Source organism: Aspergillus caelatus, assembly GCF_009193585.1.
Source record: "Aspergillus caelatus strain CBS 763.97 unplaced genomic scaffold BDV27scaffold_333, whole genome shotgun sequence".
Taxonomy (NCBI): domain Eukaryota; kingdom Fungi; phylum Ascomycota; class Eurotiomycetes; order Eurotiales; family Aspergillaceae; genus Aspergillus; species Aspergillus caelatus.
Window position 1 is genome coordinate 1 of NW_022475596.1, and position 12,113 is coordinate 12,113.

The window sequence follows — 12,113 nt, forward strand, 5'->3', positions numbered from 1 at the left end:
TTTTTTTTTCTGCTCAACAATCTTGTAGTTGTGAATGAATTTTGTATAGCCGCCGTGTTTAACGTCCTCGGTCGCTTAGGCCAGTTTACACCTCAGCAAAGGGAGCCACAACCGGGCGCTAAGGAGTCGGGAAGTTGAGTTAGAAGTATGCAGATCGAATTGTGTAGCGAGCATCCGTGGTACCCTTCTTCTCCTCTGTGGAGTACGGTTTCCTTTTGTTTACAGTTGAGACTTATCCACCATGCAAGTTAGCCGCCCAGGGGATGTGGGCTGCAAGTGAACGAGTTGTTGGTTCACTTCCCTCGGTCCCCCACCGTAATAAGCGCTCGGAGAATGACGTGGACTTCGGCTGATTGATTCGCCGATCCAGGCAAGAAAACGGACAGCGGTCCGATCGCGTTAGGGCTAGGGACTTATCTCATGCTAGTACGACTAACCATGCATCTAAATGAAATTATCAGGGCTTTAGACTAATCATGTCTTGTTTTTTAACGCCAGGATTTTCTTGGGGTTCTCCACAAGTGGGTTATAGAGCAAACCAAAGCCGATAATCTAGGTGGGGGAAAACAAGGGTACAGTACTACTTAGTTTTAGATAGATACATAAATACATAGATATTATTTTTTTATTTTTTTTATTTTTTTTGGCGCGAGTACATTTCGGAAATGCAACGGGGTTAACACTAATGTAGTTTTTTCACCAACGATGCCGATATGGATTGCAATTTGCATTGTGATTTGTCCGAAGTTTTGATCTTCACTTTGCCTTGCTCATCATTGGTCGGTCTGGGGATTCATCCATCCCCAGTTCAGGACAAAACTGGAACTTCCTCCCCCTAGTACCTCTTATACTGAAGCTTCGTCCTTCGAGATCATGGGCGAGACGTGGAGCGCTAAAGCTCCGCCCCCGTTGAGGGGCTGCGGAGGACCTTCTCCGAGCCATTTTTAGAGCACCGCGCAAAAGATACATGTTGCTATTTAAGGCTGGCGCTTAGATTGAGAGCGTACATTGCCCTCTTCAAGGGAAATCAGTCACGGGGGGCGCGGGATGCGTTGCTGCTTGCCAGTATTGACAGGGTTCCCAATTATTAAATACCCCCTGCCGGGATGACTTTTACTTTTAGTAAACCACACCTTGGGATGGTAAATCTGACGACCGGGGCAAGATACTATGATTTTGAACGTGGCCAGGACGAAACGATTCTGGCGGCGACTGCGGCCTCGAGCCAAAGATCAGGACAATACACCCAAATGCCAGCCAAGAAAGGCCTTCCCTGCCGGACTGAAATTGCTCTGCGGCCCGAATGATGGGACGATTGAGTATGTGCCCTCCCAAGCTGAAGAAAACGACTGCTGATGTTTCTCTCCAGTATCGTCTTTGTCCACGGTCTGACCGGTGATCGCGATGCAACATGGACTGCTCCAGGCGCGGAGGAACCTTGGCCCAAAACCCTCCTCCCTTCAAAGCTTCCGACAGCCCGCATCTTCACGTTCGGATATGATGCATATGTGGCAGACTGGCGAGGTGTAGTATCGCGGTCTCTCATTGCCAATCATGCATATAATCTGCTAGCATCTCTTTCATCCTATCGAGAGAACGACGCCACGGTAGGGCGATCACCTCTATTGACGCCACATTTGCATCGCTGACCGCCACTTAGAATGAACGACCCATTATATTTGTCTGCCATAGCTTAGGTGGACTAGTCTGCGAGGATGTACGCTATTACCTGATTCTGGGAGGGGGGCTGCACTAATTGCGCGTCACAGGCCTTGTTCACGTCGAAACAACGACCGGAGCCGCATCTCCACAACATCCTTCGGTCCACTCGTGGTATTATATTTCTCGGCACACCACACCATGGAGCTAGCCTTGCCAAATGGGCCGATTTTGTATGCCGATCCATTAGCCTTGTTAAGCAAACGAATTCCGAGATCGTCAACGTCCTCAAGCGCGATTCTGAGGTGCTTGCGCGGATCCAAGACGGCTTTCACACGATGGTGCGAAGTGTAGGACCACCACCGATCGAAGTGACTTGCTTCTATGAAGAGGTGCCCGTGTTGGGAGTTGGTTTAGTAAGCCATGCCAAAGTCGGGGCCCTTTCCTCGAAATGCTGACGTCTGCCACAATAGGTCGTGCCACAAGATTCGGCCGTTCTGCCGGGCTATGTCCCCATTGGGATTCATAGCAATCATATGGATATGACCAAGTTTGCCAGTATCGATGACCCTGGGTTTATGGCTATTTGTGGAGAGCTGCGTCGGTGGAGTAAAGACACGGGGGGTGCGAACCAAAGCGGCCATGGTAGTTCATCGCGTGCTGCGCAGACCGGACTTGCCCATCAGTACGGGGCCAATAGTCATCAATACAATCAGTTCGGCGGGGGCACGCAGAACATTGTAGGCAGCCACCAGTATCAGGCGCAAGGGGATATGAATTTCGGCATGGTGCCGTCTAAATAGTCTGCAAAGGGCAAGACGGCGTAACAGTCATTAAGGAGAATTATTTGGAAGAGTCATACTTAGATAGTCATACTTAGATCTTTGAAGAGCATTAACACTTGGTCGAGGATGAGGAATGGCAATTGTGGGTGGGCTAGGTGGACGAGTACTCCTGGAGCTTCATCCAAGCACCGGCTGCTAGAGTAGATCTTACCCCCCCCCTCATCTCGAACATCAATATAACATTCGGAGTAACACAAAGCAAAGCACCACAGATATTCCCAAGTCACAAGTGATTGACTGAACGACAGAATGACATCTCCGGAAGTCGAACCACAGTTTAAATACTCTTAAGCACTTTTCTGCGTTTTGTCATGGTGGTGTCAGGGAATTAGTTATGGCGGCTGGTTGAGAGTAGATCTAACAACCGGTTTGGATTCGGAGTGGATGCAGTATAACTTCCTCGGAGCCCGTGGGCTGACACTAAGTATAATATGTCTTGTTAGTAGTATGCACGGAGTACTTATTGATGTAGACATGGCCGCCAATCGCACAAGCCCGGGGATATAAACAAGCTGTTCTATATTCTTGCGAATTCCACTCATATATCTAACCGTTCAACAATGACACCGATCTTTGCGAGTTTTCTTTTTAGGTTGTAATAACCCCGGTCAAGGTATTTTACACCACCAACCACGGACCGTCCTCTCCCAACCACTGCTGCAAGAATAAGGCTAGCAGTGGCTCTCAGATCCGAACCAAACACGAGTGCCCCAGAAAGCCTCTCAACGCCACTGATTATTGCTGTCTGTTCGCAAACACGTATACCAGCCCCCATAGCCTGGAGACCAAAGCATTGGCCGAATCTTCTCTCAAAAATAGATTCAATAACATGACTCGTGCCTTGAGCTAAACAAAGCAACACCATAAATTGCGGCTGTAAGTCTGTTGGAAATGCCGGATAGGGTCCCGTGATAATGTCGACAGCTAAGGGACGTTTGGCTTTCCGGACTGTTATAGAATTGTCTGCTATATGAACACGAGCACCCACTGCTTTAACTTTCTTGATCAATATTACATGCTGCTCAGGATGACAGGGATATACCGTAAGAGGGTTCCCGCATATCGCCCCCAGAATTAGAAACGTGCCCACCTCTATCCTATTTTCCATAACATGGTACTGACAAGGCGACAGAGGCAGTGTACTACGACCATGGATGACAAGATGGTCCGTCCCCGTGCCATGAATTTCTACTCCCATGTGGACCAGGAAGTTGATCAAATCACCCACTTCGGGTTCACGAGCTGCGTTGTGGATGTGTGTCACGCCGCGCGCCAAACAAGCGGCCATGATGAGATTCATGGTTCCAGTCACCGAGGGGGTCTGCATATAGATGGTTGCTCCTTGTAACTGAGAAGCATGTGCCTCAATATGCGTGTCTGTCACGCTGACACGAGCCCCGAGCTTTCTGAGGCCTTCGATGTGTTCTTCAACTGGACGTGTCCCAATGCTACAGCCACCAGGGAAACTTAAATAGGCATGTCCGAATCGAGCAACGAGCGGGCCCAGGAACAATATCGACGCCCTTAAGCTATGAGTAAGCTGTGCAGGAACAGAAAGAGACATTGCATTTGTGGTGTCAATATTAAGAAGGTTATCGCTAACCTGCGTAACATCGGCCCCAAGGTATTGCAGGATAGAACCTATGCGTTTGATATCTGATACTGGTGGAAGACCATGCAGCGTACTGGGCCCGGCAGCTAGGAGTGTTGCCGCCATGAGTGGTAGCCCAGCATTCTTAGAACCAGAAACCTGAACCTCTCCGGTAACATCTTGGCCACCATCGATGGTGATAACGTTTGGCATTGGATTGAGGGGAAAGGTATGAGGACAAAAAGAAGGCCCCAGACGCTAGCAATGATGTATATTAAGAGATCAAAAGTTTGGATTGGTAAGCCCTAATGTACAGAGTACTAAAAGAGACACCCGCAGGAGGCACTGCGAGGAGGGGAGATAATAGGCACATTGCGCACGCGACACCATAATTTAAATACTCGACCAGATCGATTGGAGGCTATGTTTGAGATTGGGAATGTGGGCCAGATTACTTTTTATTGCATTTCCATCCATTCAAAATAGTAGTAGCGGTGTGTGTGTGTGTGTGTGTGTGTGTGTGTGTGGGCGGGGGAGGTAATTTCCTTTCAACCTGATGCAGTTAGCGTGTGCAAATCCATCTTCAGCTCGTGGCCTATTTTTATTTACGGAGTAGATTTCCGCGCACCATAACGTACTAGCGTTTAATCCTTGGACCCCTCTCGTCCACGCGGCTCTTTTGGGGTCTATCGTTGAGTTTCTGCTAAAGCAGCAGCCAGCAGGACATATGCTCTATCATCAGAGACTGTTATAGCCCGACAGCGTTGTTGGTATGCCACATGGGGAGGAAATGCGAGATTTTGTCGATAGACATCTCCAAGTTCTATCGACGTGGTGTCCCAGAACTGATCGAGCAGATCTGTTTACTTTATCAAATCAGTAATATGGTGGATTATCCGTATTTAAAGGAGATTAGAGGTTGAATGGACTAGGATTGGCGTATCTGAATTATAATAGAGAGAGTACCAAGCATGCTGCTGCCAACTTGCCATAATCTAGGATGATGATGCAACAGCTGCAGGGAAAGATATTTATAGTTCTTTGTAGTCAAAGTAGCTCCCATCAATAAGTAACACTAATGAGATAATCCGCTAGTTCTTCCACAACCTTAGCCGCCTCTAGGTGTTGAACCGGTGCGCCGTATTCTGCCACGATAATAGCTTGTGTAGTCTTCACAACAATTGCCCCATCAGCTCGCTAAACGACACTTAAGAGTTAGATCCTATTCTGCATTAAGGTCCCTGTAAATGCCCACCGCTTTAAGATAAATACTGCGCGGATTAGTAGAAAGAGTGAAGAACTTCCTTCCAGCAAGTTCTAAGCCTGAGTTTAGAACATGATCTCGATCGTTATAGGCGTCAGACACTGTCCGCTGCTCCTGTGTCGATAACTGGAAGAACACAGTGTCAAGCTTAATGACTTGGTAAATTCGTTGAAAATAGTTGGAGTGCTTACTTCGTAGCCAATGCTATGTGCCCAAACACCACCCCGCTGTCCTAGTATGACGGCGCGGGTAATCTTGCCGCTGCCGATTAAATGATGGTCAACATAGGCTTGATTTTATTAGCAAACTGTAGAGTACTGTTATGTGGGAGGATCTGGGGCCTGCCATACCTTGCCAAGACATCTTGCTTTAAGGGTATATTGTGAGTTGTGACAGAAGGGATTTCAAATGCTTCAATGTTGCTTTCATCCATGTTACAGAGAGAGGATGCGGTGGTCTTATACCTCGACGGGCTGGATTACTGCTAGTCTGTGTTTTCTGCTGCCAATAGTCATATTTACCTGAACTACCCCGCCTAGCCCAAGAAAATATATGCATACGCCATCATGCATGGGTGATAGACAACACCCTTAGGAGTAACTTAATAGGATGATAATCTATTCTGCTTTTGGGTCAAAGGGTCATCATATGACTACGTACATGTGTACCTCAAAGTAGCTGCAGGACTGGGCTCAGGCCTCCAGGCCGCCACTTTATTTTGCCCCACGGGCGTTACCCTAAGCGCTTTTTCCCAGCACACGTCTAGATATTCAGATATTGTTACAGAAGAACCCACTCTAAATTCCAAAGAACTCTAGTTTTTACTAATATGACGACATGCGTCATTTACCCCCAGAAATAATCATCAAGAAAGATCTTTAAATCCTTTCTTTTTCGGGACACTTACCATAGCTGCTGGCATCTATACTGAAAATGAAAAAAGTTATGGTAATGTCCGGCTGCTATATGATTGGGCCTACGTAGTCGGTATAAAATCTCCCAGTCTGTAGCTGCAAGTATTTCTCCTACACCAATTAAAGACCGCATTAAAAAAAAAAAAGAAAAGAAAAAGGCAGTATCTGCACTGCACATGCAACAGTTGTCACAGCGTAAGATATGTACAATGATGTAAAGAAGCATACTGTATATGCACCTTCGTCTCTTCGTGCAGTACCCAATTAGAGACGATGGAATTCTGCAGGTGAGCATATCTGTCACCGGCTGGCGAGCTTCAAAGTCAAAAGTATTATTCTGTTTAGTGTGATTCAGCCAGTGTTACCATGCGATAGTCCTAGCTCGAAGACAATAGAATAGTGCAAGGATTTGTTATATACTAAAATCCAGAAAAGCTGTGATGTGGTTCTTAATACTCCTCTACATGGCGAAGATGATAGATCACGGAGAAGGCCATTCACGAACTTTATTATAGCCTTTAATATAACTTCTGTAGTATTGTCTAGAATCAAGAGCTCTGGTCTGTGTGAGAACACCGTATATTGTTCGTCAACAGTTTAGTTGCTGTACAGCGTGTCTGAGGGGTCGATATCGCTGAACTTGAAGGTTTTATACTAGGTCGAAATAGTTGTGTGGCTGACTACACAGAGCTTTGTACCTAATGAGGCCTAGTTGCAGATATCATGGACCTGCATAAACCCTACTAGCCCACTAAGAAATAAGCTACAACGATCATATGACGATCTACTACAAGCACCCTAAGAGAAGCGACGATGTCCGAAACAGGTAAGGTACGTCAAGTGTAGAAAGTCCGGTACGTATAAAGAAGAATAGACATCATAAAGCATAAAATTTAAATCTCCGCTTCTATTTCATAAACATAAAGCGTGTTCAACAAAAGAAGAGTCGTCCAGCGACTTTCAAATCCACATCCACATCTAGATACGGACCATAACTCACAGACCCAGCCAGTAGCGAGTCTTCTCGACCTTAAAGGACGACTTGAGAACACCCTCGCCAGTACCAGTAACAAGAACCTCGTACTCGCCCTTCTCGGACGCCCACTTCTCGCGCATCTCATCAAACCAGCTCGTTGCCAGCTTCTTCTCCACGACGATCTCGACCTTCTTCTGCTCACCAGGCTGCAGGAAGACCTTAGTGAAGCCCTTGAGTTCGCGGACGGGCCGGTTGACTTCCGTTGCGGGAGGAGCGACCCAGAGCTGGACGATCTCTGCACCGGCTGCCTTGCCGGTGTTGGTTACTGTGACGGTTGCGGTGATGGGCTCGCCGCCTTCATCGTATTGGGGCTTCTCGGGAGTGGTGGTGAGGGTCAGGTCGGAGCGGGTGAAGGTGGTGTAGGAGAGACCGTGGCCGAAGGGGAAGAGAGGGGCCAGATCGGTCTTTTCGTAGTAGCGGTATCCGACGTAGACGTCTTCGCCGTAGAGGACACGGCCGCGCTCGGAGCGGAAGTTGACATAGCTGGGGTTGTCCTGCAGACGGACGGGGAAGGTGATTGGCAGCTTGCCGGAGGGGTTGACGTCGCCGTAAAGCACGTCTGCGATACCATTACCACACTCGTTACCGCCGAACCAGGCTTGCAGGAGAGCCTTTGTCTTGTTGGCCCATGGCATGGTCACTGGGGTGCCGCTCTGGATCACCACGACGGCGTTCGGGTTGACGTCCAGTACGCGGGAGATCATCTCGTCGCTGCCAGGGGGAAGGTCCATGTGGTCGCGGTCGTAGCCCTCGGTTTCCCACTCGCTGGTCAGACCGGCGAAGATGACCACCTGTTCGGCCTCGGAGGCGAGCTTGACGGCGTTGGAGATGAGCTCTTCCTGGCCAACGCGACGGCTGGCTCCGAAGCGGAAGCCACCGGGTCCGAAGGCTACGACGCCGCGGGTGTCGAGGTCGGAGGTCGGTGCTGTGCCGAACTGGAAGAGGACCTTGTATGTTCGGCCGGCCTTGAGCTCCTTCGAACCCTTCTCTTCGACGGTAGCAGTGCCGAAGAATGCAGAGCCCTGGCGTTGGTTCTTGGTGTTGTCAACGACGAGCTCACCATCGATGAACAATTGACCGGTACCGACGACGGTGACGCCGAAGTCGTAGACACCGTCTTCCTCGGGGGTGAAGAGACCCTCCATGTCAACAAAGTAGGTGAGAGACTGGATCTTGGGGTTGACGTAGTCCATGAGGAATCCGCTCGACGAGACCAAGTGCAGTTCCTCGACAAGTTCACGGTTAGATTCGGAAGGATGTTCGTTGTACACCTTGAATGTGAATCCGGTCTTGCCGTCGGCCGTCTTCAACAAAGGCCCGAGGAGGGGAAGGTCCTTGTGCGAGTAGACACCCTGGGCGAACTTGACCTCACCCTTACTCTGAGCCGAGACACCGTCGAACGGGGTGACAGTGTAATAAGCATCCAAAGACGCGGAGCCACCACCGCAGTACGCCGCAACCTTGGAGTTAGGACCAATAACCAGAATAGATTTGTCCTTCTTCAGAGGCAAGATATCCTCCTCGTTCTTCATGAGAACAACAGACTCCGCCGCAGCACGGCGGAGAAGAGCCTGGTCCTGTGGCCGGTTGAGAGCCTTCTCTGGGGCATTCTCCGGGATATTCAGGCCATCCACAAAGTTGACCAGGTTCAACACGTTGCGGACACGCTCATCCATGACAAACTCAGGGACCTTGTTGGACGAAACGGCATGTGCCAGGGCAGTTCCACGCCAGCGTGTCTTGCCCGGCATCTCTAGGTCCAAACCAGCCATGATTGCATCACTGGTACTGTACGTACCGAACCAATCACTCATGACCAGGCCATCCCACCCCCACTCCTTCCGCAAGATATCCGTGATGATGTCCTTATTCTCACTAACATGTGTTCCATTCACCTTGTTATAAGCCGTCATGACACAGGCCGTTCTGCAAATTCTCATAGCCAATTGAAAAGGCAAAAGATAGATCTCGCGCAGAGCCCGCTGCGTAACAATGCTATCAACAGCCATACGCTGATGTTCCTGGTCATTGCACACAAAGTGTTTCAAAGTCGCCGCAACGCCCTTCTCCTGAATACCCTTGGAGAAGTGACCGGCCAAGTGTCCAGAAAGCACACCGTCCTCGGCAAAGGACTCGAACCCACGACCTCCGAGCGGAGACCGCTGGGTGTTGATCGTGGGACCCAAAATGATATGCGAGCCCTTAGCAATGGACTCCTCGCCCATCAATTGACCGACTTCATGGAGCAGCTCGGTGTCCCATGTTGCGCCCAGTGCCGTGGCACAAGGGAAACACGCGGCTGGGACGCCGTTGAAGAAGCGAGTTCCGCGCACGCCGTTGGGGCCATCGGACATGCGGAGAGTTGGGATGTTGAGGCGGGGCACGGAGGCTGTGTGCCAAAAGTCGATTCCTGGGGTTTTGTTAGGATCTTTTTTTTTATTCGTCTTGCGATCGTGGGGGTTTGACTTACCGGCCGTCAAGGCGACCTTCTCCCCTAGAGAGAGTTCTTCGATGGTCTTTTCCACATCGAGGCGAGGCATTTTGAATATGCTGTATGGGTATATCTACGTTTTCTATTGTTCAGGCGAAGATGAATATATAAAAAAGGAAATGACGAAATAGTAGGATTAAAAGGATAACTATTCCAACAAAACCATGGGCGGAATAGTGTCAAAACGACAGATGTAGAGGTAGCAAAGAGCATAGAGGTTAGAGGAATAAAAAAGAAAGCAGATCACGAAGGACTGTGAGGCACACAAATATATATCCCAACTACCTACTCCACCACGGGGCCAAGGATGATTGACAATGCAGGCTGGTTAATAGCGAAGCCTGGAGAGTTCGTGCCGACACTCCCCGCTTGATGTCGCAAGCACGGATCATCTATCAATTGGTGGATCTTGTTTGGTGGCCATTCTTCCTCGGCTGGGATGAGCCTCTGCGGTGAAACCCAGAGGTTCACATCGCAATCTCTGACCGTGGACCCGAAACACGTAGCGATTAATGATTCATTGCCAAAGTATTGCCCATCACGGAGCGATGAAAAGGGAACGGGCAATCAGCCGAAGTTTAGCCGCCGCGGAAAATCGGACCGTCGTGCCTACACTATCCTTTTCCTACAATGAGTAACCCAACCAGTTCTCCGCTTATGTTGCTGATTAGTCACTAAACTGCTGGGTAAACTTCCCTTTCCGGAAAATATGGGCTCGATGGATCGCTTAATTTGGCAACGACATAAGTATTATATTCTATCTATTCTGTTGTTCTTGTTAAGAATTCCTTGAATCACATGGTGGTCATGGGAACCCTTTAACTTGGTAGTCTTTGCCATGCTGGCTCTTTTTTTTCTTTGCCCTTTTGTCACTTCATGTTTTTGGTCTTCTTTTATTTTCTGTTTTGGATGTTGTGAAGAAAGTGACCCTAGATAATATCGACCTTTCGGATAATGTTTCCTAGAGGAAGAAAGAAAGACAAGAACCAGCACTGCCACGACATCATTGTAACGCCAGGGTCTGTAGGAAAGAGATACCAGTCCTTTTCGGTCGATCTTTGCTCTGACAGGCACCCTCGTGTTAATGTCTTTCGCTGCAGGTAACTGGTCTTTTCTAGCAATATTACGTATAGGAGTTGGCTCGAGCTACATTGTGAACTAGACTCACATTACCTTTACCATTTTTCATACGTCGAGTTACAAGGAACATGCTCCACACTTTTGCTTCTGCCATTGATGCTCTACCGCTGCCGATCAGCGGCCATTTGACCATCAAAGGAGCAGAAAAGGAATCGTCAAAGTACAACAGCTTTTCCGCCGGAAGAAATCCAATGCCCTCATGATTTGCATATTACAATCAGAAACGCATAAGCCCTTTGCAATCTAGTTGTGCGTTGATAGATAAGAGGTCAAAGCCGCTTCTAAACACAATTATAAAAGATGCGCAACGAATGGCAAGACCAGAAGGGATTACGCTTCATGATTTAAGAATGAAAGCAAGTGCTAGGCCGAGGGCAAATGCTCAATCAGAAACGTCTCTAGAAGGAAGAGGCACGCAAGACTCCATAAGAACATTGACAAATCTTTGACGAACAACAACGGATTGAGCACTAGGTGAGCAGCAATTAGTGAAGGCAGGTTAACAAGCGAGGGTTTAAGGAAGGAGACAGTATGAAGAAGGCAAGAGTTGATTTTAGATCGTTCCAGAGAGAAAATACGGCTCTTCTCAGTCCACTAGGCACTGTAGCCTTTATGGGAATCGGTTGCATTCTTTGTCGACGTCTCAATCAAGTCGGTTTACTCAGCGCTGAGGTTATCCGCTGTCGCATATACTGATTCCCCTGACTTTGCGCTGCCAGTGTTTTAGACCCTATCCGCCACATCGGTATTAGCAGTCGTCAACTTTCCTCGAAGTGCCGCCCCCTGATCTCTTGCCATACGTTGTATGAACTTTTCCTTTTGATCCTGTTCTTCCGATGTTTAGATTTGCCTGGAGGACAATTGTTTCATTTTTCTGTACGACGCCCAATGTCTGATCCGGTTGTATTCTTTGTAGGTTCTGTCAGCCCTTCGTAGTGTATTGAATACTGGCTCTTCCGACGCTTCCTGAAATAGAGTCGACGATACAGGGAACAGGCTGACCTTTTCTTGTTGGGTGTTGTGGTCGAAATGACCGTTTCACTGGATATACGTATGTATATGTGTGTATATGTGACTGAAAGGATTGAATCGAATGGAATAGAGATTGCTGTTGCATTGAACTAAGAGAAATAATATGGACTTTTTACATCCCCCGTTATGCCCTGCTCCTTC

General features: G+C 48.5%; 4 protein-coding genes across 4 annotated transcripts; 1 reads left to right on the forward strand and 3 right to left on the reverse strand.

Moving 5' to 3' along the window:
• The first annotated feature begins 931 nt into the window (after positions 1-931).
• BDV27DRAFT_137715 (esterase/lipase family protein) lies at positions 932-2,921 on the forward strand. The gene is made up of 5 exons (XM_032069054.1): positions 932-1,319; positions 1,370-1,607; positions 1,661-1,717; positions 1,770-2,075; positions 2,133-2,921. Exons 1-5 carry the CDS (start codon positions 1,171-1,173, stop codon positions 2,460-2,462), a joined length of 1,080 nt encoding a protein of 359 aa, XP_031921517.1. The 5' UTR covers positions 932-1,170; the 3' UTR covers positions 2,463-2,921.
• Positions 2,922-3,042: 121 nt separating this feature from the next.
• On the reverse strand, positions 3,043-4,308 carry udpA (UDP-N-acetylglucosamine 1-carboxyvinyltransferase family protein; the record flags this gene model as incomplete). The annotated part of the gene is made up of 1 exon (XM_032075025.1): positions 3,043-4,308. One exon carries the CDS (start codon positions 4,306-4,308, stop codon positions 3,043-3,045), a length of 1,266 nt encoding a protein of 421 aa, XP_031921518.1.
• Positions 4,309-5,145: 837 nt separating this feature from the next.
• Positions 5,146-5,863, reverse strand: BDV27DRAFT_137716 (profilin). Its single transcript, XM_032069055.1, has 4 exons — positions 5,710-5,863; positions 5,551-5,648; positions 5,351-5,485; positions 5,146-5,292 (listed from the first exon to the last, which is right to left on the reverse strand). Exons 1-4 carry the CDS (start codon positions 5,720-5,722, stop codon positions 5,158-5,160), a joined length of 381 nt encoding a protein of 126 aa, XP_031921519.1. The 5' UTR covers positions 5,723-5,863; the 3' UTR covers positions 5,146-5,157.
• Positions 5,864-7,154: 1,291 nt separating this feature from the next.
• On the reverse strand, positions 7,155-10,286 carry BDV27DRAFT_69508 (beta-glucosidase H). Its single transcript, XM_032077323.1, has 2 exons — positions 9,780-10,286; positions 7,155-9,719 (listed from the first exon to the last, which is right to left on the reverse strand). The coding sequence occupies exons 1-2, from the start codon at positions 9,847-9,849 to the stop codon at positions 7,270-7,272; spliced, it is 2,520 nt and encodes an 839-aa protein (XP_031921520.1). The 5' UTR covers positions 9,850-10,286; the 3' UTR covers positions 7,155-7,269.
• Positions 10,287-12,113: the final 1,827 nt, after the last annotated feature.

Coding starts and splice junctions, on each gene's coding strand:
- BDV27DRAFT_137716 (XM_032069055.1), bottom strand. Junction 5,486..5,550: donor CACATAGCATTGGCTACGAA/GTAAGCACTCCA, acceptor GTGTTCTTCCAG/TTATCGACACAGGAGCAGCG. Junction 5,293..5,350: donor GCAGTATTTATCTTAAAGCG/GTGGGCATTTAC, acceptor AGTGTCGTTTAG/CGAGCTGATGGGGCAATTGT.
- BDV27DRAFT_69508 (XM_032077323.1), bottom strand. CDS start 9,849: ATGCCTCGCCTCGATGTGGAAAAGACCATCGAAGAACTCTCTCTAGGG. Junction 9,720..9,779: donor GAAGGTCGCCTTGACGGCCG/GTAAGTCAAACC, acceptor ACAAAACCCCAG/GAATCGACTTTTGGCACACA.
- BDV27DRAFT_137715 (XM_032069054.1), top strand. CDS start 1,171: ATGATTTTGAACGTGGCCAGGACGAAACGATTCTGGCGGCGACTGCGG. Junction 1,608..1,660: donor ATCGAGAGAACGACGCCACG/GTAGGGCGATCA, acceptor ACCGCCACTTAG/AATGAACGACCCATTATATT. Junction 1,718..1,769: donor GTGGACTAGTCTGCGAGGAT/GTACGCTATTAC, acceptor TGCGCGTCACAG/GCCTTGTTCACGTCGAAACA.